This window comes from Schistocerca americana, chromosome 8 (genome assembly GCF_021461395.2).
Source record: "Schistocerca americana isolate TAMUIC-IGC-003095 chromosome 8, iqSchAmer2.1, whole genome shotgun sequence".
Classification (NCBI taxonomy): Eukaryota; Metazoa; Arthropoda; class Insecta; order Orthoptera; family Acrididae; genus Schistocerca; species Schistocerca americana.
Genome location: NC_060126.1, coordinates 323,322,900 through 323,348,710, shown reverse-complemented (window position 1 = coordinate 323,348,710; position 25,811 = coordinate 323,322,900). Strand labels below are relative to the sequence as shown.

The 25,811-nt window shown below is 40.2% G+C and overlaps 2 protein-coding genes across 2 annotated transcripts in view; one reads left to right on the top strand and one right to left on the bottom strand.

Moving 5' to 3' along the window:
* LOC124545806 (synaptic defective enhancer 1-like) overlaps positions 1 to 13,755 on the top strand; it is a 30,447-nt gene extending 16,692 nt beyond the window's left edge. The window contains exon 3 of the mRNA XM_047124752.1: positions 13,026 to 13,755. Coding sequence (XP_046980708.1) covers positions 13,026 to 13,755 — 730 coding nt within the window. The remainder of the gene's footprint in view (positions 1 to 13,025) is intronic.
* Positions 13,756 to 18,045: 4,290 nt separating this feature from the next.
* LOC124545159 (enhancer of rudimentary homolog) overlaps positions 18,046 to 25,811 on the bottom strand; it is a 73,044-nt gene continuing 65,278 nt past the window's right edge. Inside the window, exon 4 of the mRNA XM_047123993.1 lies at positions 18,046 to 19,510. Within this exon, the coding sequence (XP_046979949.1) occupies positions 19,411 to 19,510 (100 nt within the window). The 3' untranslated portion in view covers positions 18,046 to 19,410. The remainder of the gene's footprint in view (positions 19,511 to 25,811) is intronic.

Here is a 25,811-nt window from a genome sequence, read left to right as displayed (position 1 = left end):
GTCCAAGGTTTGCACCCAAGGACACATGTTGGTGGCATCTTCATTGTTGTTTTGACAGCCCCCAAAGTCAGTTTGTCATGGGATATCACTTTCCTCTTGTTATCAGACTCAATGTCGGTTCCCAAGCCTTACTGAGGAAGTAGCCACTATCATGACATTAGCAGTTCCTTTAGTTTAATCTCAGTAAATCCAGTATTCAGTGTTCCATGTCTCCCAACTTGTTAGGCTGCTGCAGTCCGGTGTGGTGGTGTTCTCAGCAACAATCTTCAACGGTAGGCTCTGATGAATGTAAGTAATGCCTCATTGACAGGGAATCCAATAGAACCCAGATTTCCATAGTTAAGAAGTCATCCTTGACACTACCATGCAATGCATGTGTTTTAGCTGGCAGGTGGAAAACAGTTTCACTTGATGGTCCCAAAGAATTCTTATCTTTCTGGAAAATGCACCACAAAATGGAATAGATGCAAATTCCACACCCTTGTGAAGTTTCTCTTCTGTTTCCATCAGCTGTAAAATCAATGTAGTACACAGAGCTCTCCAAATTTGTCAGTATCTAAAGCCATTTTTCTAGAACACTGTCCTCAAATGTTCTAGTTCTTAGTTGAGGCTCTCTTTCTCAGAGAGGATATGAGGCCTTAGTACCAATGTTTTTGAACACGCTGTTCCCCTTCACTGGCAAGTGGCAGCTGTCTGTATGTACACTAAGATGACAAAAGTCATGGGATACCTCCTAATATGTCAGACCACCTTTTGCCCATCATAGTGCAGCAACTCGACGGGGCACGGATTCAACAAGTGACCCATGAGGAAACTCTTCAGTTTTGATTTGAATGCACATGGATTACTGCAAAGATTTATGAATTCAGACAGTAGCTTACTGAAAATGGATGCAGCAGTATACTGCACACCCTTCTCCACAAGTGTTAAGAAGTCCGATCTAAATGCAGGTTTGATTTCTGCCGAGTATTAACTGAGTGAAAGTTCCTTATTCCTGGGAATAAGCTAACATTGTTAACAAGAAATGACAGTAAGGAATAGGTATACTGAGAGGCCAATGTCTAAATATCCTGACACGTGAACAGGGGTCACCAAGAGGTTTGTTAACTCATACCACTTATTGCCCAAACCGCCCTTTCCTGAGCCAAAAATATTACTTTAGAATGGGAAGAGTTACCCCAAATTACAATACCGTACCACATAAGCGGATGAAAATAATCAAAGTAGAATAACTTTTGTGTCGAACGATCACTCACTTCAGATACCGCTCGAATAGTAAAAATGTCAGCTTTAAGTCTCTGAATAAGATCTTGAACATGGGCTTTCCACGACAGTTTACCATCTATCTCAACACCTAGAAATTTGAACTTTTCAGTTTCACAAATCATATGCCCTTTCTGTGAAATTAAAATTTCAGGTTTTGTCAAATTGTGTGTCAGAAACTGTAAAAACTGAGTCTTACTGTAATTTAGTGTTAGTTTATTTTCTGCGAGCCATGAACTTAGGTCATGAACTGCACTATTTTAAACTGGGCCAATGTTGCACACAACATCCTTTACTACCAAGCTAATGTCATCAGCAAACAGAAATATTTTAGAGTTACCCATAATACTAGAGGGCATATCAAGCAACACAGTTTTTGTCTATATGAAGATATACGAGAGTAGTTTGGGACGTCTGGCAAAGGAGTGGCCCCGACATTGATACCTGGGGCACCCCCACTTGACTGTACCCCACTTGGACCCCGCATCACAGCCATTCTCATCATTACAGCCATTCTCAACATTGTGATTAATGACCTTTTGCTGTCTGTTGACAAAGTAAGAGGTGAACCAATTGCGAGCTGCTCCCCATATTCTGTAATGGTCCAACTTCTGGAGCAATATTTTGTGATCAACACATCAAACGCCTTATTTAAATCAAAAATATGCCTAGCACTCGAAACCTTTTGTTTAACCCATGCAGTACCTGATGTTGGATCCCGGCTGGCCCAAGATGATGAATTTGGGGGTTGTGTGTGTGTGTGTGTGTGTGTGTGTGTGTGTGTGTGTGTGTGTGTGTGTGTGTGTTTTGTTTGTTTCAGTCTTTATTGACAAAGGCTGTGGCCGAAAGCTATATGTGAGTGTCTTTTAATCATGACTGTATCCAACTTGATGTGTCTTCTTTATGGTAAGCAGCAATCTATCCTTTCCTACATTGTTAACCTAGAGTAATGAAATTTTGGAAATACATTTGTCTAGGTAACACATTTAAGCAATTAACATTGCAAGAACAAAAGTTAATGTAAGTGCAAGATAAGTTATTCCAAATGTGAAATTCTGGTACATTACTAACTGTTGTAACCACGTGAATGTTATTGCAAGCATTCAACTGGACATACTTCGTTTTGTAGAGGTGCTGGATGTCAGTTTGTGAAATGGAGTTCCTTGCATGTTGCACTTGGTCAATACAGAGACAGTTAATGCTGGTTATGGATGACATTGGAATTATTGTCCGGTGATATCCCATACGTGCTCAATTGCACACAGTTCTGGTGATTGAGCAGGCCAAGGCAACATCTTGACAGACTGTACAGCATGCTGGGCTACAGCAGCAGTATGTGGGTGAGCATTATCCTATTGGAAAGCACCCCCTGGAATACTTTTCATGAACGACAGCACAACACGTGGAATCACCAGATTGACATACAACTTTGCTGTCAGGGTGCATGGGATAGCCACAATAATGCTCCTGCTGTCATACAAAACCACAACCCAGACCATAAATCCAGATGTAGGTTCAATGTATCTACCACACAGACGTGCGGTTGCAAGACCTCAACTAGCTTCCTCCTAACCCACCCAAGGCCATCACTGCAACTGAAGCAGAACCAGCTTTCATCAGAAAACACAACAGACCTCGACCCTGCCCTCCAATGAGCGCTCACTTGACATCACTGAAGCTGCAAATGGTGGTGGTTTGCGGTCAGTGGAATGTACGAAACAGGGTGAATGGATCAGAGCTGTCCTTGAAGCAACCAATTTGTAACAGTTGGTTGGTTGGTTCTGGGGAAGGAGACCAGACAGCGAGGTCATCGGTCTCATCGGATTAGGGAAGGACGGGGAATGAAGTCGGCCGTGCCCTTTGAAAGGAACCATCCCGGCATTTGCCTGGAGCGATTTAGGGAAATCACGGAAAACCTAAATCAGGATGGCCGGACACGGGATTGAACCGTCGTCCTCCCGAATGCGAGTCCAGTGTGTGTAACAGTTCATTATGTCATTGTGGTACCAATTACTGCTCAAATTGCTGCTAGAGATGCAGTACAATGCAACAGAGCCATATTCCAAACACAATGGTCTTCCCTTTTGGAAAGGCCACATAGCCATCCGGAACTCAGACCTCTTGCGACTGTAGATTCTCATCACCACCGCTGTCAGCAGTCATGTACAGTGGCTACATTGGTGCCAACTCTTTCTCCAGTGTCACATAAGGAACATCCAGCTCCTCGTCGGCCTATTACACAACCTCTTTCAAACTCAGTGAGGTATTGATAATGGCATTTTTGTTACCTTAAAGTCATTTGTGTCTATGTTGCAAAACTCCTCCTTGAAGTTGCAGTTTTTTTTCCATTACTGTATTTTTTTTATGTACATTGACTCTCCCATATTTCAGAAACACACAATATACTCACTCCTAAACAATAAATACAACACCAAAAATAAATATGGCACATAAAGAGTAGTCCACGTACTTGGTATGATGCTATAAATTTTGGGTGTAAGTCGATGAAAATTTGAACCAGAAGAAATATATTATTCAACTTCTCTAACTGACAAGTTCAGCACCTTTTCCACTTTGCGTAACTGATGATTGGGAAATAAACCAATCAACAGGTGTATGTAGATTAATGACTCATGGTCTAATTTTATGGGGCAACTGACTAGTTAGGAAAATAATATTGATTGCATAAAAGAAAGCAATGAGAATGAGGGGAGTTTACCAAAGCATATTGTGTATGCCTCTTCACTGAGTTGGGCATCTGATCACTAGTAAAATTAGTCATAAATAATTCACTACATATTCGGAGGAACAGTAATATCCGCAACTACCTCAGAAAGCAGTTCATAATCCAGCTACAAAAATCTTTGACAATTTTTCCCCAAAACAGAAAATCTCTGACAAGTAGCAAGGCAAATTTTAAATCTAATTTGAAGTCATGTCAGATCAACTTCTACACTATGCAAGAATAATTAATTGCTAGCATTAATCAAACAGTGGTAGCATGCGTGGTGTGATAGAAAAATATTGGGGCTGCAGAGACTTGCATATTTGTCACCTGAGTATTTTGATCTTTACTTTATCTTCTCTTCTTGAAAGCCAGGAAACTTCCTCCATCCTGAGTGTTTGGACGGGCAATTAACACTAACACTGGGTGAATTCATAATGTGGATGGAAGTATAAGAGGCACTTAAGAACACGAAAGATGGAATGACTGCAGGATTGAATGAACTAAGTTCGGAAATGATGAGAGCAGCAGAATAGGCTGAGAGAGTTGTGTAGAAGAAATGAGAACTAAAGGAGACTGGAAAAAGGAAATAACCTAAGCTGAAAGGGTGTCAAGAACCCTATAGAGGCATTACCTTTACAAATGTGCAAAATTTTATGAGAAGATTCTGGAGGGAATAATGTGGAGAACAGTGGGAAAGCAGCTGAGAGAAAAGCCAGGAAGATCCAAAGAAGCTTTCATATCTGCAGTGGGGCAGCTGCAGGCATAAATGAGCATAGTAGATCTACTAATGATTCCTGGGTTTAGAGAAATCTAGAAGTAAAGTTTGGGAGGCACTACAGCTAGAGTCATGAATGGTGGCAGTCGAGTTTAGGCTCATTCCGCACACCAGACGAGTGACATAGCCATTGCGAGCATTAAATGTTATTGCAGTGAGTTATTTAGTCATTTTTATTACATTTGTTGGCAATTATAATGGATGCTGATGGTGGTAAGTGACAAATTCTACATAAGAATGTGAGAGACAATTTGCGTGATAAACGCTTTCTCATATTGCGTACCGTAACTGTCTTTAGGAATCAGCAATGCTGCAATCCCCATCTGTGCCACAACCTATGAGGACTGCCACTGTTCATGATCTGAAGGGAAGGGATCCTGAGGAGTAATGTATTTTACCAAGCAAGTGTGACTTGTGGGAAGGTGGGAAAGGACAGAACAGGATGACTAACAGAGAGATGGTTTGCACTAACTCAGATGATTTTCATAGCAGTGATGGCTGATATAACAAGTGGCAAGAGGGACAGCAGGCAGGGTGATAGCAATGCTCTTTGCTGATAGGTATGGGGGAGCAAGGTGGACAAAGTACAGAAGCAATCAGGTGTTTTGGAAGTTTAGTAAGCCACTAACCTGAAATATACTCCAAAGAAATGACAGCTGAGAATGAAAACGTGGCTCACTACTCCTATTCTAAAAAATTAAGCAAATTCCAGTGTTACATTCTTGATTTTCTTTATTTAAACTAACGACTTGTCGCCTGAATATGTTTCTTATATTTCATTTTATCTGTGTGTACAATCTACAACTGAATATGTTTCTTATATTTCATTTTATCTGTTTCTACAATCGTGTTATAATTTCATGTATTGACTCGTTCCATGACCATGGAGACTTCTCCTTAATGTGGTCCCACGGAACAATAAATAAATAAATAAATAAAAAGGAAAAAGGATAGACATGCAGTCAACATGAAACTGGGTGGGGAGCAGCTGAAAATCTTCATATACCTGGGGAATATAATACAAGAAAGGGAAGGAATGACAGACAGTGAGCATACAAAGCAAGTTGATAGCTTTATGAGCAGTGTGGGAGGAAATATATGGACAAAGTAGTCCCACAGAAATTTAACAGTGTTATACCAAACATTATATATAAATTTTGTTGTATGCTGCAAAAGCCTGGGTTTTGAAGGAAAGAGGAAAAGCAACACGTAAGAAAGTATAATGACATTTCAGAAGTCTGGTAGGAGTAACAAAAAGAGAAAAGACGATAAATGAAAATGTAATATCCCTAACACGCGAGGAAAACATAACAAGAAGAATGAGGAAAGAAGATTAAATATGTGGCTACGTAAGGATAATGGATGAGATAAGGAATCCTAGGAAGAGGCACCCAAGATTTCGATGGAGGGCAAGAGACCAAGGGATACGTGGCTCGAAGTGGAAGGAAGCTTTCAAAAGCAAAGAAGACTGGGCCAGCATAGTGACAGAGGGGTGGTGGAAAGACCAGAACATGGAGAAGCTTCTCTTTCATTGAGACCCTGCCAGCATATATAAACAACAGTTTTCTGAATAGTATGCACCTTTGCAACATGTATCAACACACTGTAAAGAAAAGAAATTTCTACTTTACCCTCATATTTGGCGTGTTTTGATTACTCTTAAATCAATACCATTCTTAGCAGATTGTTATACAAAACTAATTCAAATTTCCAGGTAACCTACAGCATTTGTAACTATTCACTGTATGTCCCATCATACTCTGAGAAATTCAGATATCTTTAGTGCTATTTTGGCCTAGCACCTATCAGCAAAATCGACCTCTTTACACAGCAATTTTTGCACAGTTTGACATTTCATCCTGACTAGTTAGCTATTCCTCTCCCTCCTCCTCCTTCCTGGCCTTCACTTCATATCTGCATGGGGTCAGCATGAGAACTACTGGAGTTGGCAACATTAGTGCTTCAGGGTAGTCACATCCACCACCTCTTGTCTCCTCCCTTTCCCCTGAGAATAAATGTGTGTATCCCAAACAGTTTGTGTCTAGTGTTACTCCATGTAAAAGTAGGTGAACATTTTCTAAATGTTTGTGACAGATGGGCTGTAGATACCACCCCAGTATTCACATAACCACATATGGGAAACTGCCTAAAGACCACATCAAGCCTGACTGGCAAACTGACTCATTAATCTGGGGCTGGCATGTCTTCCTGAATACCAGAATCCGCATGCTAACATTTGCAGCTATCAAGATGGGTCATTAATTAGCTATCATTAATTCTGCAATCTTTTGACCATCACAAACAAGACTTCATTGTTTTATTTTTTAGGTATTTGAGTTTCCAAAGATGAATTCCATGCAGAAAAAATTCTGTGCCTCTCCTGTAATAAAAAAAACTACATATTGTAGATAGACAATGGATATTGGAACAATTCTCTGTGTTAAGGTGAACACATTAGTCCACATGCTAGTTAAAATAAAACTCTGGACACTAAACAGTTTAAAGTTATACACCCTTAGAATAAAAAACCTATTGCACTTTTAACATAAAATTAGTTGTGTCTACTGAAAAAAAAAATTAGTACCTTTCAAAATAATACCAGAAACCTATTCTGCACAACATTTACAGTTTTTTGCTGAGGGATTAATTATGCTTAAATGATTGCTTTTAGGAAAGACATACAAAACTAAAGAAATTCAAAGGTGTTGTCTGATATTTTAACATCTTAACAAAAATGAACACATCATCAAATACCAGGAAACTGGAGAATAAGTAAGTCTCTGAGTACTGTAGTAAGCTGTCCAAACATAAGAAACAAATTAAAAATCTTACCCTTCAAAAAACTTTGCCAGGAGCACAATGAGTTTCTGTAAAAATGAAATGTATATTTTTTTAAACAAACGGGAAGAAACCATCCGAATTATTCCACTGTTTTTACCAACGAGGGCACTTTCATTGAGTCAGTAGATAGTATTGTGCCACTGTAAGGTTAGCAGCTGTGTACATTTACACTTCAGTTAATGAAAATTTATCAGTCCAAGCAATATTTAACAGCCAAGTCAAACTGCTTTCCAACTGTATCAGCCAGCAAAGTATGGTACAATTTTCGAAGACCATATGAGTACTATCTGCCAGTGAAAAGCAGTTATTCCAGTAATAAATTCACTCATTTAACAAGAAACACATTTGCATAAAAACGATAATGGGAACACTTTTACTATTCTTGATTTTTCTCTTTTTGAATTACTTTAGGGTCACACAGTGGTTAGTGAGGTACTGGACAGATTTAAGCTGAAGTATGCTAAAAGACTGGTACAATGTGAGATTTATTTTAAACCACAAGTAACTTTTAACTCTCCATTGTGATTGCATCAGTGTTGGAACGAGAAGAACAAATTGAAACAGATTCTCACTACATACTGCTCTCCTTTTCCAAAAGATATAAAGACAAAAGAATAACATAAAAAAAAAGCCACAGCACTGAAAGCCAAATAATATCTGTGACGGTTATAATTAAACTTTCTGTTTTCAGCATCAGCAATTTTTTTTTCCCCACAAAACATAGTCGTTCTGAGCCTACAACAATTAATATCATTTGACAGGCTTAATTTCCTTTAGTGTTTAGAAATCAAGACTATACACTCCTCATTAAGGTTACAATTTTCAGTCAATACTTACTAGCAAATTAGTTTCCCTCAAAAACCAATGGCTTTAAAAATTTAAAAGGTGGTTGGGTGATGAGAATGTAGAAAGTAGATAAACATATTCTAATAAAACCTCATTAAATAAGCTGTAAGAATGACTAACGAGAATTATGTTTGAAATGGAAAATATCCTATGGGGATACAGGTCTTAACATTAAAAATACAAACAAAAATAAAGAATATCACGGGTATAAATCTAATTTAGTTGAACACTGTTGGCAAGGCAGCTGTAAGTGAGAAAATCTAATCCATAATTAAAGCTCAACTTAGTACTGGAAAAACATACATATTTTCTCAATATTTCAGTTGTGAGCTCTTACTTATAAAATAGTTGTAAATTGTTGGGTGTTTTTACCAACCACCCAACTCTGCTGTGACAGGTCTAGAGCCATTCAAAGAAAGACTATGGTAAATTAAGTATAAATACCCAGATCACGCAATACTAGTTGGTGGTGACTTTAACCTACCGAGTATAGACAAACACATATGGATTCTTTGCAAGGGTACAGACAAAGTCTTGTGAAGCACTTTTGAATACGTTTTCTGAAAACGTGTCTTCAGCAGCCAGTTTGGCAGCCCACACCCAATGGAAGTATCTTGGACCTTGTAAGTACAAAGACGCAGGACCTTATCAATAGTGCAGCATAGAGACGAGGATTAGTGATCATAATATCATCGTTCTGACTATGGTTACAAAAGTTAATAAATCGGTCAAGAGAGCTAGGAGAATGTTTCTCTTGGAAAGAGCAGGTAAGCAGTTGTTAACATCTCACTTATACATTGAACGGCAATCGTTTAGTTCCATGATGATGGCCACAGAGGAATTATGGGTAAAGTTTAAACAGATTGTAAAATGTGTTCCTAGTAACCGGATTAAGGACGGGAAAGACCCCCCATGGTTTAATAACAAAATCTGCAAAATGCTGAGAAAGCAAGGGCTGTTGCACTCTTGGTTCAAAAGAAGATGCACAAATGATGACACCTAAAGATTAGTAGAGATTTGTACATCTGTGAAAAGATCTACGCGCAAAGCATACAACAGCTACCAAAGTCATACCTTGACTAAATATCTGATGGAGAGCCTGAAAAAAAAAATTCTGATCCTATGTAAAATCTCTAAGTGAGGCTAAGGCTTCCAAGCCAACCCCTCAACATGTCTGGTTTGACAGTAGAAGCTATCAAAAGAAAGACCAAAGTTTTAAATTACACATTTAACAAATCATTCATGCAGGAGAATCGTACAAACATACTACCTTTTGACCATTGCACAGAGTCCCATATGGATGACATAGTAATAAGCACCCCTGGCATAGAGGAACAACTGAAAGAGCTGAAAACAAGTCAGTCACCATATCCGGATGGAATACCAATTTAGTTTTATAAAGAGTACTCTACAACACTGGCCCCTTACTTAGTTTATGTTTATTGTGAACCTCTCAACCAGTGCGAAGTGCCAACCAAGTAGAAAATAGTGCAGGTGCCTCCTGTATATAAGAAGGGTAAAAATAGATCTGCAAAATTACAGACCAACATCCTTACCATTGGTTTGCTACAGAATTCTAGACCATACTCTTGAGTTCGAATATAATAATCTCATGTCCACAAATCAGCACAGCTTTAGAATGTGTCACTCGTGCGAAACCCAACTTGATCTTTTCTCACGGTATACTGTGAACTATGGATGAAGGGCAATAGGCAGTTTCCATATTTCTAGATTTCCGAAAAGCATTTTATACGGTACTCCACTGCAGACAGTACGTGTATATGGAGTAGGCTCCCAGATAGATGACTGGCTCGAGACTTCTTTTAAGTAATAGAACCCAGTGTGTTGTTCTCGATGGCAAGTGTTCATTGAAGACTGGTAACATCAGGAGTGCCCCAGGGAAGTGTGATAGGACCATTCCTATTTTTTACATACATAAATGATCTGGCAGACAGGGTGGGCAGCAATCTGAGGTTGTTCGCTGATGATGCTGTGATGTACAAGAAGGTGTTGAAATAAATGACTGTAGGTTGAAACAAGATGACCCAGACAAGATTTCTAGCTGGTGTAATGAATGGCAGCTGGCTCTTAATGCTGGGAGAAACAAACCCATAACGTTTGGATACAGCATTACTGAAGGCGAGTGACGGCATACAGGATGCTAGTGTGACCTGTTCTTGAATATTGTCTGAATGTTTGGGATCCACAACACATCCGACTGAAAGAAGACTTGAAGCAATTCAGAGGCGAGCTGCTAGATATGTTACCGGTAGGTTCGATTAGCATGCAAGTGTTATGGATTTGCTTCAGGAGCTCAAATGGAAATCCCTAGAGGGAAGAAAACATTCATTTTGAAGAACACAACTGAGGAAGTTTAGAGAACCAGCATCTGAAGCTGATTACAGAATGATCCTATTGCCGCCAACATATATTTTGGTTAGGGACCACAAAGCTAAGATACAAGAAATTAGGGGTCATACGGAGGCATATAGGCAGTCATTTTTCCCTCACTTTAACTGCAAGTGGAACAGAAAAGGAAACAACTAGTTGTGGTAAAGGGTACTCTCCGCCACACACCGTACAGTGGCTTGTAGTGTATGTATGTATGTATGTATGTAGACATAGATAAAATTACTTGTATGATATTACTGTTATACATAATGAATGTAGTGCTCACAAGATCTGAACAATGTGTCTCATATATTAATTACATAATGTGATAGTGATCACCCAAAACCATTAAATTGGTGTCTGCTGTGGAATGTAAGATGTAAGGGTAAAAGTAATTGTTGGAATCCAGATAACATACAGAAAAAACAAATTAATACTTTATACATGCAAAACTAAAGGGAACTGAAAGACTAGTGCAGTAAACGCATATGTTTTTCTGACTGGAATCAGCTTATACAGTCTTGCTTGTGTGTCATTCAGTATTATGGGACAAAAAAATTATTAATTGTGAAAAGCATTGCCAATAAAAACTGGTTTACATCACAAACATGTACACAGTGCGCAGAAATGTACACGAATGGGTAATAACATGTTCTATGCCTGTTCCTTGCAAAACCTACAATTTCACAGCTCTGTCATCTAAGTGCTATAAACTGACTCACAAAATCAGTGAGACAAACAATTCATTATATCATGGAATATGCTTTAGAACAAATAATCTATTTGGAATTTCAATTACAAGGCAAAATAATAGAGACTGTTGATTTCAGCTGAAAAGTGCAATGTCAACATAATTAAGTGGGACTCTGGAAATAAGTAATAAAGAGAACTGTAAACTGTTAGCAAACTACTTTAACAGTCTTTTAAATTGTAAGTCTCCCCAAAGCGCATTCAAGGGGGAGGAGTGGCGAGCGGATGCTGTGCTGCTGACCACTGCTCCTCGGGCGCGCTACACCTGCTGTAGTGGAGCAAAATTCATTGTGTGAGCTCTGTATATCCACAGTGCAGCAGAATTGTTGCGTGCAGAAGTGCATGCTTTGCGTGTGTGCGGAAAATTTGGTGTGGTAGGACCTAGGCGTGGTCCTTTGTGGCACAGCTGCTGCTGGTCTACTGGCAGAGCAGAGGCCTTGGGTATCATGCTGTTTTCGTTTTGAGCAGTCTGATCTACCACGAACATGTCCCAGTCAGAAATTGCCCCAGGGCATCCTCCCTGCTCCTCCAAAAGTAGGGAAATTCCTACACAAGGGCCCGTGGTACCACCCGGATACCCTCATGTAGTTTATGCTAGGGCTGGCGCTGTTCAGGGAGACCTAAAAGGTGCCAACAAACGAACATCCAGCACCCCTTGGCATTGTCGGTCTGACTCCGGAAACTGCTACTGACACATTGGGTACGCCCAAAGTACCAGTCCACTGCGGCGCCCAAAGCCAGTCCTCCACTAACATTACAAAGCCAAAAACATGAAAACAGACAGACATGGATGTGACACCAGCGACAAAACGTCCGGCCCCCAGCCGGCTCTCTTCGGATTGTACCACCATCGGAGATGACATGGAGCTGGGTGAGGAGACTGTAGTCGCCAACATCCCCACCTCTAATAGCTTTGCCCCAACTGCATACCCAGAAGTGGATGAAATTGTGGCTAAGAAGAACCAACCCTCCACATCAGGGACCCAGCCTAAATAGAAGAGGGACAAGATCTCTTCCATCATAGCTACCACCCAAAATGGCACTATGAAAGTAATCAAGGAGATTGCACCAATGTTAAAAGATGGCCTCAATACCTCATGTAGAAGCTCATCAGTAAAGTTTCAGGCATCCACATCTGAAGATTACAGAACAATAAAAGATTACTTTCAGGGACATAACATCCCCCATCACACATATACAATGTCTGAACGAGACACATTCAAGGCAGTGATGAAAGGTCTCACCTGTGACACAGACCTAGCAGAAATCAAGGCGGACTCGTCTTCTGCAAGAGGTCAAACAAGAAACATGTGCCTTTGACCTGGCAAAACCAGGAAAAGGTCACAAGAAGCGCGCATCCTTCAAGGTCATTCTCTACCCCAACCAGAAAAACCGTGAACTGTAAGCAATATAGCTCATACTGCATTGCAGAGTAACAATTGAAAAATATCGGCAGCCTGAAGGTTCTGTACAGTACCACCAGTGCCCGCAACTCTTTCACAGTGCCAAAAACTTTAACCACCCGTCGAAGTGCGTAAAATGCGCCAGCCCCCATCTCAGTAACCCATGTACCAAGAAACGGGACATGCCGGCAAAATGTGCTCTCTGTGGTGACTGCCACTTGAGACTCTACAGCCGCTTTCCTACAAGACTGAAGCTGATGGCGAGTCGTCCCCTGCGATCGTCCCTGAAAACTGCTACTGCAGCCGTGGCAACGACCATAAGCTCTGGTCCCGCAGCAACAGTCACAGGCATGAGCTCTCCTCTTGTCAAAAGCTGCAGGCTGAATGTGCCAGGCCCAGAATCCTACCCATTGCTTCCCCCACCACGTGCCCCGACAGCTGCTGCCGCCTGGCCCCGGCATGCCCCACCACCACCACCACCACCACCACCACCACCACCACCACCACAGCCCTCCCCAACCCAGGGTGTGGAGGCTACCACACAGCCACAGTCTTCCTCCAGCACTCAACCGGTGATGTTCCTCGACGAGCTGAGAGAGCTGTGGCAACTATTTTCAAGATTCAGCATCATGACCCCCTTTAACACATTTAAGGACATCTTGGCAAAGCTTCGAGCTGCACCTGATGCTCTAACGAAATTCATGATTATTGTTGAAGGAGCAATGGCATTAATGACATGCTTTGATGGATCCCTCTAGGTCCACAAGAATAAAAATAGCATCATGGAATGCCAACGGCTTTAAAACCAGAAAAATCCTTTAGGAAGACTATCTAGACCAGCATGCCATCAATATTATGTGTCTGACAGGAACACACCTGAAGCCCAATGACTGATTCGCTGTCAGAAACTACACCATCCACCGGTTCAACTGTGTGGACCGCCCAGGCGGCAGGACAGCAGTATTGGTTAAGGGCAGAAGGTGCTCAGACTATTGAGGCTGCCAGTGTAGAAATCAAAATTGGCCAAAATCTTTGGAAAGTTATTTTGGCCTACTATCCCCGCCGAAGCAGACATATCCAGACACACAATCTGGAAAATACCCTGGCAGCGGAAATATTCCACCAGAGAAAACAAGCCACTCCACAGTGAGAATGGTCTTGCATACAATGAACAAGAAAAGGCGGAAATAATGGCAAAATCACTAGAGTCACAATTCTGGACTCACATCATCCACGATGAGGTGAGCGATAGGCAGGTGAGAATAGTTACCGGACAAGTGACTCAGATAAGAAATATGCGCCCCATGACAGAATTCGAGCCCATTAATGAACTGACAATACGTGCACTCACCAAGCGACAGAGTAACCACAAAGCTCCTGGCCTGAGAGCGTCCACACTCCACTCTTAAAAACACCTTCTCCCTCCCACAATATTCAACTAGCAAGCATTTATAATGCCTGCTTCAAACTCTCATATTTCCCCTCAGCCTGGAAAACTGCAAAGATCATCACCCTACCCAAACCCAATAAAAACCTTCTCCTTCCCAAAAGCTACAGGCCCATTTCTCTTGTAACTGGCCAGAGTAAAATCCTGGAATTAATAATCCTTTCACCTCTGCATCAGGTCCTGACTGAAAACAACATCCTCATGCTCAAACAGTTTGGTTTCTGTGCTGAGCACTCCACTATCCAACAATCCCTTCACTTGGCAGAACACATCTGTCTGCCCAGGGCAAGGAGAGAAGCAACAGGAGCAGTGTTCCTAGACATAGAAAAAGCATTTGACCACATCTGGCATGATGGCCTAATCTACAAACTAGACCAGATATGGTGCCCAGTTCATATAATCTGGATCATTAACTCCTTCCTTACAAGACATCAGTTCTTCGTAAGGAATGGAGACAAGTCCAGCCAGACACGACGGATTGTGGCAGGAGTCCCGCAAGGCTCAGTTTTAGGTCCTGTCCTCTATACCATATACATGAATGACATCCCTAGGCAGATTGGCATAGAGATTGCTCTCTATGCAGATGACACTACCATATACAAAAGCAGTCGCAGCCTCCTCTTACACCACCACCGCCAGCAACATCTCGACAAAATAACCTAGCGGTGCAAACGTTGGAAAATTAAGATCAACCCAACAAAGTGCCAAGCGATCTAATTCATACCTAAAACCAAACTCCCAGATCGACAACTCTCAACTTGGAGAAATTCAATCATTTACCCGGGGGTCGAAATAGATTGCCGCCTAACATGAAACAGGCACCTCACTACCACTGCAAAATAGGGCTGCGCCCTCTTCTGTAAGCTATATCCACTCCTGTAAGGCGATGGTACAACCATCCAGCGCAAACTCCTCCTCTGGTGCCAGCTCATACTCCCAGTCACCCTGTATGGTTCGGAGGTATGGTCTATGGCGTCAGACACAGCACTATCCCAACAGCAAAGTCTCCAGAAAAAAGTTTTCCGTGTCATCTCTGGTGCTGGCTAGTATGTCCCCAACACACATAAGAGACTTCCTAGGGCAACCCACCATTTACACACTTATTCAAGAAAAATCCACGAAGTTTTACGAAACAACACAAACTTCGCCCCACTTTCCCATACAAAATTTAGGGAGCAAATTACCAGAAGCTTCTCACAGACACATAAAATTAACCCTTACATGCCTCTTAAGAGGCCAATAAAACATACATAAAACACCAAACACAAGCTTACACACAGAGAACAAGCATACAACCCCAATCCCTCAGTTTCACCAAAACCCTTTGCGCATTCTAAAGTCAGACAGGCACAGCCCAGTGGTACTTCGTGTACAACCAGAACACCCACAACCTCGTCAATCTTCCAAAGTTTAATTCACAGCTGAAAAACCTGAGCCAAACACAAACTCTGGCCCACCAACAATAAAAGTAGTTTACAAATAAATATGTGAACTTAAAAAAAAATAAATAAAGCTTCAGGGGAAGATAGGTTAATAGCAGAAACAGGATAAACAGGTGGTAAAAGCTTCACACACAAAAACCATGATTTTCTTACAAGTATTTGGCTGAAGGAACTAATCCCTAAAGAATGGTAGTTTACTATAATCCATCCATTACACAAACAAGGGAGTAAAATTGATATAATAACTACACAGGGATTTCACTGCTGTCAGTTACTTACAAAATTCTTTCCAAAACCATGCTAACAAAGCTTTAAGCACAAATGGATCATTTAATTGGTGACTATCAAGCAGATTTTAGGAGAGGTAGATTCTTTGTGGAACAAATTCTCAGTCTCAAGGTGGTCTTACAAATCCGCAAGGACAGACGAACAGTGACCACCTTTGTAGACCTCAAAAAAGCATATAATTCAGTGAGAGATGCACACTACTTAATATGCTAGAGTTTAAAGTGGTTAGAAAGAAAAGGCAGCTGATTAAGGAACTGTTAACTGATAGTAGCTCAAAATTTAAATTTCAAGCTGAAATGTCTGAACCTTTTGATACAAAAACAGTGGTCTGATAGGACTTATTGTTCAATATTGTACAAGAAAAACCAATTCTGACATGTAAAAAGTAAAGAGAATAGCTATTGGCAGATGACGTGAAATTCTTTTAGGTGTTAGGCTCATGTAATCTAGTGTTCCTTTCAAATAACACAGGGCAGGCAATTAACTCACTTGAAAAACTCCACGAAACAACTAAAAGTGGACTGACAATTTCTTAAGAAAAACATCCAAGACACAGAAGACTCTTCAATAATTAAATGTTTCCACAAGTTGGCAAAATAACTTTAGTATCCAAATATAAATACCTAGCAGAAATCATGCAGCCCTCTGAATTAAAGTAAATAAAGACAGAATCATTAAACTACAGAAAGCTTATAGAAATACATAAGCTAGGTACAGCAAAAAATCAAAATCTCACAATGCATAATTAAAACATTACATCACAGCAGTCAAACCTGAAGTATTTTATATATCAGAGCCTGTAATTACTGGAGGTAAATCATTAACTTAAGACAAAGAATAAGAATAAGAAGAAAGGAAAACACAAATGCAAATTTTTTGTCCAGTTTGTGTTGAAGGAATCTGGACGAGATGGAAGTTAACAAGTTATATCAAAATTTGGAGAAAATCTGATGCCCTCAGGAAAAGAAGGTTGAAATTTTACAGCCATATTTTCAACGTGAATGATACTATATTGTCCAAAATGATTCTGTACCTTGCCCGCTGAAGGAAGTTAAAAATATCTGGATAATTGAAACTGATAAGATCTTCAAAAAACAGGCATTACAAACAAAATGTTACAGGATAGAGTTGTACTCAAAACTTTAATTAACAAACATCAGTTTAAAGCTAAACACAAGCATTACACCTGAGAGAACACGGAGAGAAGAATGCGAGAATTTGGAAGAAGAAGAAGAAGAAGAAGAAGAAGAAGAAGAAGAAGAAGACGAACAAAAAGAATAAAGCCAGCACATCAGTGAAATACTTTCAATTTTACTCCATAGCCAGAACAAAACAATGCAAAAAAGTGGAAAATAGCCTTGAAATAGAACGAAACTAATATTTAGGAATGTCAATGTACACTCAACAAAAGTGAAAGTAATGCAAGGGATTATGAGCCTGGTAACTTACTGCGAAGTAGGAAAGGGTGAATAATTTGAGAAACTAGTGCCCTGTAACAACAAGAGCACAGTACCTTTGGTCACCCATGTCACCGGCTAGTATTGTTAACGATAAAATTTTTATTGGCTGCATATAGTTTCAATGCATTTATGATGTGTATCCTTGTCAAGATATGAGGAGAAAATCACCTAATGTCTTATTTACCAATGCTTCATAAATTGTGCAATTTCCCTGAGCAACTTTTTAAAAAAATCCCTAAGCTATTTAAAAATTGTATAAAGTACACAGAATTGCAATGGATAATATTTTCTTACTGTTAACTCAATTATTGTTTGTTGAGAAGCAATAATGTTACATGGGCCCAGCACAGCTTACCTCTGTTACTGATGTACAGAAAAGCAATATTAGTACAATGAAGAAGCAAGCATTACTTCTGATTTTATAGCATCTTTATTTTTTCCACAAACACTTCTAAACTTATTCACTAAGAATAGGAGACATACTCTGATGTGGTTGTGTTGTGAGTGGAAGATTACAGCTACAGATGTCCCTGCCACAAATCAAGATCAAGGCCAACACGTTTTCTTGACAGTCACTGAATAACAAAATGTTCTTCTTCTCCAGTCTAGCTTGCAACTAGCCTGGCTCCAAGTTCAAGACACAGCAAGCAGTATAATCTGCATCCCCTCCCTTTCCCAACAGAGAACTTTCACAACACCTTATAATGAGCCACTGCACTGAAGCATCACTTCACAGTACAGAGTTTTACAGTCAGGGCATAACAGCCCTCTCATAAGAGGACACTTAAAAACAGGCTTCCTGATTTTGAAAACCTATTTGTAAGACAATGTCGTTACACACATACTTCATTATACACGTTTGCCACAAAGAGGACAGACTGCTGCTTTACCCTCCAATCACATGCAGTACATGTGAATGAGAATCACAAACACATCCACAAACACTATTAGCATAATCATGGCCTGCTTATAATTCAGCATTATGTAAATTCCTACTACAGAAGAGAAAGTTGTTAGAGAGTTTCCTTAGTTAAACACTGCATGTCAGGCAATTTGGCACCATAAAACCAAATGCTTCAGAAAATTATACACAATCAAAAGAAATATATTTACTACAATTAATCTACACTTACAGGCATAAAATTAGAAATGCCAGAATAATACAATACACAATAAGCTTTTAACTGAATACTTACATTACAGTCTATTTGTACCTTACTTTCATAATGTTACATCTCCATTTGCAAACTTCATTCCAGGTGGTGGTCTACATTCCAATTAAATTATCACAAATTACTGCATATTGTAACAGGAAAAAAAGAGTACTGTAGCGAATTGAACATTTACTGTAACTAATAATTCAGAAACTGTACAGAGTCACACCACCACAATAAGAGAGACACTAACAATAAGAAATGCTAGATTCACACCATGACATGAATAGTCTTGCATCGGGGGGGGGGGGGGGGGGGGGACAATAGTCTTCTGGGCTGTATACTCCCACTTTCTCTTCCATTCCTCCACGAGTTTCACAGAAAATAACAAATATTGTAATTACTTAGCACATCAAAACAAATATATCCTCGGAAGTGTTAAAAATACACCAATACAAAATGATGATCAGGTAATAAAGGAGGTCAGATCAGGATTTAATTTTGTCTCACACGTATTATTGTTTCAGCCATTTGGTAAAGTCAGGATGCTTACTGAAATCATATCAACTTTTTTATGACAAATAAAATGGACAGTTTGTGCAAGGCATTCAAACCTAGAGCACTACTGCGATCGAGCTGCTTGTCTCCGTAGAAGTACATATATCTTCTCCTTTATCCAATCTTTGTTGTATGGTGCATAAGAATTCGTACTTTTCTGGTACCTGCAAAACAAGGAAAGTCTCTTTCATCATACCTCTGAACTAGTTAAGTGGCCACTAACTGCGTTCTAGATCAATTAAATTACACAATTACTCAATAATTTTCAAAGAGAATAATAAAGGCACTGTTTCTGCTGAAGTAATGAAAAGTTTCCATAAAAATTTACAGAAGTTCAAGATAGTAGATAAAATAAGTGTTTTTAACATGTGCAATGAGTCATTCAGAGGTTGATGAGTGTCACAGGCTTTCTACATCATAAAAACAGTGAGAAACATGTTTCATGTTTCACTGCCTCGCATGAGAAACTGTACCAATAATCGAGAAAAACACTTAGCAGATTTTATCATATAGCATTTGCAGCAATTTAATGGCATATGTCAAATGCATTTTCAGTTTTTAGACAACAAGAACAATATCAAAACAATTATCCCCGCAACCAGATAGGATATCAATATTACTCACCTTCAACTCCATGTAATGCTGACATGTGCCATAAATGCACCCAAAGCCATAGTGTTAAGTCTTAAATGTACTTCCTGTACTAATACATATTAGATGGCAAAAACACGATGTGATAACTCACAATACAGCATGTATTCCAATCGAGAGAGAGAGAGAGAGAGAGAGAGAGAGAGAGAGAGAGAGAGAGAGAGAGATTCTAATGTTCTTTTTCCTCACAAGTGGTTTCTAACAAAATTCTGTGTTTATGGTGTATTGTCTCAGTTACATGACTGATCCATGATGCCTTGTCAGGAAGGTCACAGTTTGTAGTAATTGATGAAAAGTCATCGAGTAAAAATGAAGGGACATCTTGCATTCCCAAGGAAGTGATAGGCCCTCTGCTGTCCCTAATCTATATTAATAATCTAAGAAACAATCTGAGGTGTCGTCAGATTGTTTGAAGATGATGCCATTATTTATTTAGTACTTATTTAGCCTGAACAGGTTAGGGCCTTAAGGACCTGACTTATGTCTGCCCAGCAGAACACATACCAACGATACAAGGGGGCATTCAATAAATAATCTACCACTTTTTTCCTTGACTAATTACAACTGCAAAAATGCAGGATTCATTGTGGAAGACACTGGAGCATTCCTGCTTCAGCCCCTATAGTTTCATGGAGTTCTGATAGGTGGCAGCACTATACGTAGCCTTCAAAAAGGTGTCTGTATTGGAAGTACATCCCAAGCAGAGAGCTATCATTGAGTTTCTTTTGGAAGAAAATCAGAGCATCACAGAAATTCATGGACACTTGCACAATGTCTACAGGGATCTGGAAATGAACAAAAGCACAGTGAGTCATTGGGCGAGCCAACCAAGTTGCGAAAACCTGTCAGATCTCCTGCATGCCAGCCAACCACAAACAGCTGTGATTCCTGCAATGTGGAATGTGCAGACACAATCAATGGGGTTGACCAACAGATCACAATCAAATACCTCCCTGCTCAACTGGACAACTGTTGGCAGTGCTGACACTCTCATCCATCAGTTGGGCACTCATGCAATAAAGAACCACCTGTGTGGAATCGCTTGCGTGCAACAAGGCTGATTGTAACAATTTTTTGTCAAACATCATCTCAGACAATGAAACAAGTGTTCATCACATCAAACCATGCAGGCACATTGGTCCTCCCAGTAAGGTGGCATAAAGCTGTAGCTTTGAATGGAGATAACGTTAAATAGGGTATTGTAGCCAAAAGAGTGGGGAATAATATGGTGTATCAGAAACCAGGAAAAAAAGATGCATTACTTATTGAACACCCCTCATATTACAAAGTCTTCCCAGTAACAACAACAATGATTATGATTCTAACAACAACAAGTGATGGCAGGGGTGGTGGTGGTGGTGGTGGTAGTAGTAGTGGTAGCAGCAGCGGTAGTAGCAGCAGGAAAGGCATTTAGAATGATATAGATTAGCTTAGTACATTTGAAGCCATGTTAAGTATTATCAAAGGTGGAATGGATACAGAAGAGGAGCAGATTGAAATGAAAGAGACAGTAGCTGTCAGGAAAGAACACAATATAAGTCAGTAGTAGTAGTAGTAGTAGAGGGGTTTTGGGGGCGCACGACAGCAAAATATAAGTCAGGTTCCTTACACAGGAGTGCTATGTGATGGTACTGAGAGAATTTTACTTTGCTGTGAACAAGTATTTCTGCTGTGCTGTTAAAGGTAGTAGTGTAAGAGTTGAGGACAAGTAACAGGAAATGCAATGATTGAGAAGATGATAGAGCAAACAGAGTATGATAATCAGTATGATAATCAGTATGATAATCTCTACACTTATCGGCATGTATCCGTGATATTTGTTCATATACTGGTGTGATATGGTTGAAAAAGCATACACCAGATGTGTGTCATACACAAGCGCTCATCGCCAGTTCCAGCCCAGTGAGCTTTCATACAAAGTCCTAAGACAGGGTGTTACGCAGACAAGTAAAAAAATTTCCGGATTTCCCAGTTAAAAATACACTTTCTCCCGGCTGAAAATACACTTTTCCCGTGTTAAGTGAGAAGATAACAATCTTTCTCACCTGTTATTCCTGTTAGTCATTTATTTCCACTCTGCTAGTATGAATCTATGGCTCTGACTAGAAATTATAACAATGCTGATCATTTGCAAACCCAGTCAACCACACAAACAAACATTGGCATTCACCCATTCGGCTTTATTCCACTCAGCTCATATGGCCCCGTCTACTTTTGTCTGCAGGGAAGTTTACTTCTAGGTGCGATGGGGATCACGTACACTATGCACTAATTCATAAATCAGCTTATGATTCATTCAGAAATCAACTCAGAATGTGTTCATAAATGTTCAAAAACCAACAGGGATATGTTTCAAAATTATATGATAATCGATAGACCAACAAGCACTGGATGCTAGTCACTTTGTGAAACAAGAATATGAATTTGGCAGCCTCCACCCACCCTCAAATTGCCACCCAGAGCAGACACCCTGGACTGCCCCACCCCTCTTCCGCCCCCTAGATCTGTGTGCATGAGTGAATCTGGCAGCTTGGGCATGCCAGTAAAATTTTTCCGAGTAGCATCTGGCTGCCTGATGCTACTGCTTATACAGCTAACAACCACACTTCCACAGCTAGAAGCGGAGGGAAGGTACTACTCATATATGACTCAACTACGTATAAGCATGAGCCCGCTCACAACTGCTCGAAGGAATCTAATGTAAACAGTTGTGACGTCGCACTCATCGGAGGCAGTTCATTGTTCTGAAGCATTGCGTAGTCTTCCTAAAGCCTTTGACACATTTTGCTGTTGGCAGACGCCTGTGTGAGCACTCTGTTCTGTTGTTGCATATGGCACATTTCCTTTGTAACTTACATTTTATTTTCTTTTTTTCTCTCGTTCATGTCTTATTGCTGCAGTATTATTCTGCAGTACCAGCATACAGTAATATCCTTTGTTAGAATATTAGTTCTTATCAACCAAAATTACAAAAATCTAACTGAAAAATAAGCAATGAAAAATTCCCAGAATTCTAAAAAATTCCCAGGTTTTACCCTGTTTTCTCCTGGATGAAAAAATTCCCAGGTTTTTCTCGGATCTCCTGGTTGTCCCGGGTCGTATACACCCTGTTAGAGAATGTCATCACCATAGTCAAGAATGGGTAGCAATGTACCTGCAAGCTTCTTTTTACGCTAAAAGGAAATACTTTTTTTATAGTTCTGCAGTGAATGAAATGACGCCTTCTTATGGACATTAGTTGTGTTCAGTCCAGCCTAAATGATGGTCTAAAATTATCCCCAAGTTCTTTGCAGAACAAAAGGCTATTTCTGAGCCATTTAGGATTAATGGTGGAAGAGATCCTCTGAACTGAGGGATAGTAAGTCTCCTAACAGTGATTAAAATTGCTTGAATTTTGATAGGGCAGGTATATCAGCATTTATACGCTGGATAGCTGTGCACAGGTTTGTTGGGCTCGCACTTTAAGCGATAACTGAATGTTGTCAGTGTACAAGTGGTATCTGCTGTTGAGAGGATAGTTGACACATCATTAACATATAATGAGAGGAGTAACGGGCCCAACACTAATCTTGTGGCATCCCTCCTTTGTGATCTTTTTGTTCTACAATACTAGCGAGATGCAAGATATGATTAGAAATTGTGTGTGTGTGTGTGTGTGTGTGTGTGTGTGTGTGTGTGTGGGGGGGGGGGGGGGGGGGGGGGGGGGGTGTAAGAGCCACCTGTTATTTATCCCTAGCTTGTTTCAGTTAATCACTCACTTTTATAAGAGCAGCTGTCATTCTGTGATTTAGCCGGAAACCAGATTGGTATACATATAGAAGTGAACACGTGAGGCAATACTGACCCTACGACTTATCTTACAAAATAGATTAAGGAAAGGCAAACCTACGTTTCTAGCATTTGTAGACTTAGAGAAAGCTTTTGTCAATGTTAACAGGAATACCCTCTTTCAAATTCTGAAGGTGGCAGGGGTAAAATACAGGGAGCAAAAGGCTATTTACAATTTGTACAGAAATCAGATGGCATTTATAAGAGTCAAGGGGCATGAAAGGGATGGTGGTTGGGAAGGGAGTGAAACAGGGTTGTAGCCTATCCCCGATGTTATTCAATCTGTATATTGAGCAAGCAGTAAAGGAAACAATAGAAAAATTCGGAGTAGGAATTAAAATCCATGGAGAAGAAATAAAAACTCTGTTTGCTGATGACATTGTAATTATGTCAGAGACAGCAAAGGACTTTGAAGAGCAGTTGAACGGAATGGACAGTGTCTTGAGAGGAGGATATAAGATGAACATCAACAAAAGCAAAATGCAAAATAACTGATGATGGTCGAAGTAGAGAGGATATAAAATGTAGACTGGCAATGACAAGGAAAGCGTTTCTGGAGGAGGAATTTGTTAAAACTGAGTGTAGATTTAAGAGTCAGGAAGTCGTTTCTGAAAGTATTTGTATGGAGTGTAGGCATGTACGGAAGTGAAACGTGGATGATAAATAGTTTAGACAAGAAGAGAACAGTAGCTTTTGAAATGTGGTACTACAGAAGAATGCTGAAGATTAGATGGGTGGATCACATAACTAATGTGGAGGTACTGAATAGAATTGGAGAGAAAGGAAATTTGTGGCACAACTTGACTAGAAGAAGGGATCGATTGGTAGGGCATATTTTGAGGCATCAGGGGATCACCAATTTAGTATTGGAGGGCAGTGTGGAGGATAAAAATCCTAGAGGGAGACCAAGAGATGAATACACTAAGCAGATTCAGAAGGATGTAGGTTGCAGTAGGTACTGGGAGATGAAGAAACTTGCACAGGGTAGAGTAGCATGGAGAGCTGCATCAAACCAGTCTCTGGACTGAAGACCACAACAACAACATTTGATGTTAAATAATTAGTAAGCTGTTCATGAACTGCGTATTCTACAGCTTTGGATAATGCAGGTATAACGCAAATGGGCCTGTAGTTGAAAGGCTGTTTGGCAGATTCCTTCTTGGGTAATGGTTTTAAAAGACCCTGCTTCAGGGCTGTTGGAAAGATGCTGGAGGCTAGAGTATGGTTCAAAATATCCATTATTTTGGACAGTAGAGCATCATTGATCATTTGCACTATTATATTATCATGCCCTGAAGCTGCCAAACCAATTCGTGCAGTTAACTTTTTCACCATGTTAGGGCTTACCACCGATAATTTGAGGGACTCAATTGTTCGCACACTTGTGTGTTGGTCAAGTAAAGATATTGGCATGACAAAATACTCCTATAGATCCTACCCAATAGGAACTAGAGTTTCAGCTGCAGATTTGGGTTTGTCTACTCCTAGACCTCGTCCGCCTCAATAGCTGAGTGGTCAGCGCGGCGGCCTGTCATGCCAAGGGGCCCAAGTTTGATTCCTGGCTGGGTTGGAGATTTTCTCCACTCAGGGACTGGGTGTTCTGTTGTCCTCATTATCATTTCATCATCAGTGGAAGACAACAGGAAACCACCACTGGAATCATTTCCCTAGAGGCTCATGCAGTGGACCTCCCTGACTAGGATTTGCCCATTGCAAGACCTGCCGTAAGGCAGAACACAAAGTTTACTCCTAGACCTCATAGATTTCTTCACAGGATGACAGATCTGTGAAAGTCCTCAGTTAGCGAGTGGTCATATGTGCACTTTGCTTTCTTCACAGACCGACTAACTGCATAACTGCTTGTATGTGAGATGATGATCAGAGGTTTGTTGCCATTTGTATGTCCTGTGTGCTGCATCTCTGACACTCATAAGGTGTCTGAGGTGGTCTGTAAGTCATGGTGCAGGTTTCCTCCTTACTCTTTCT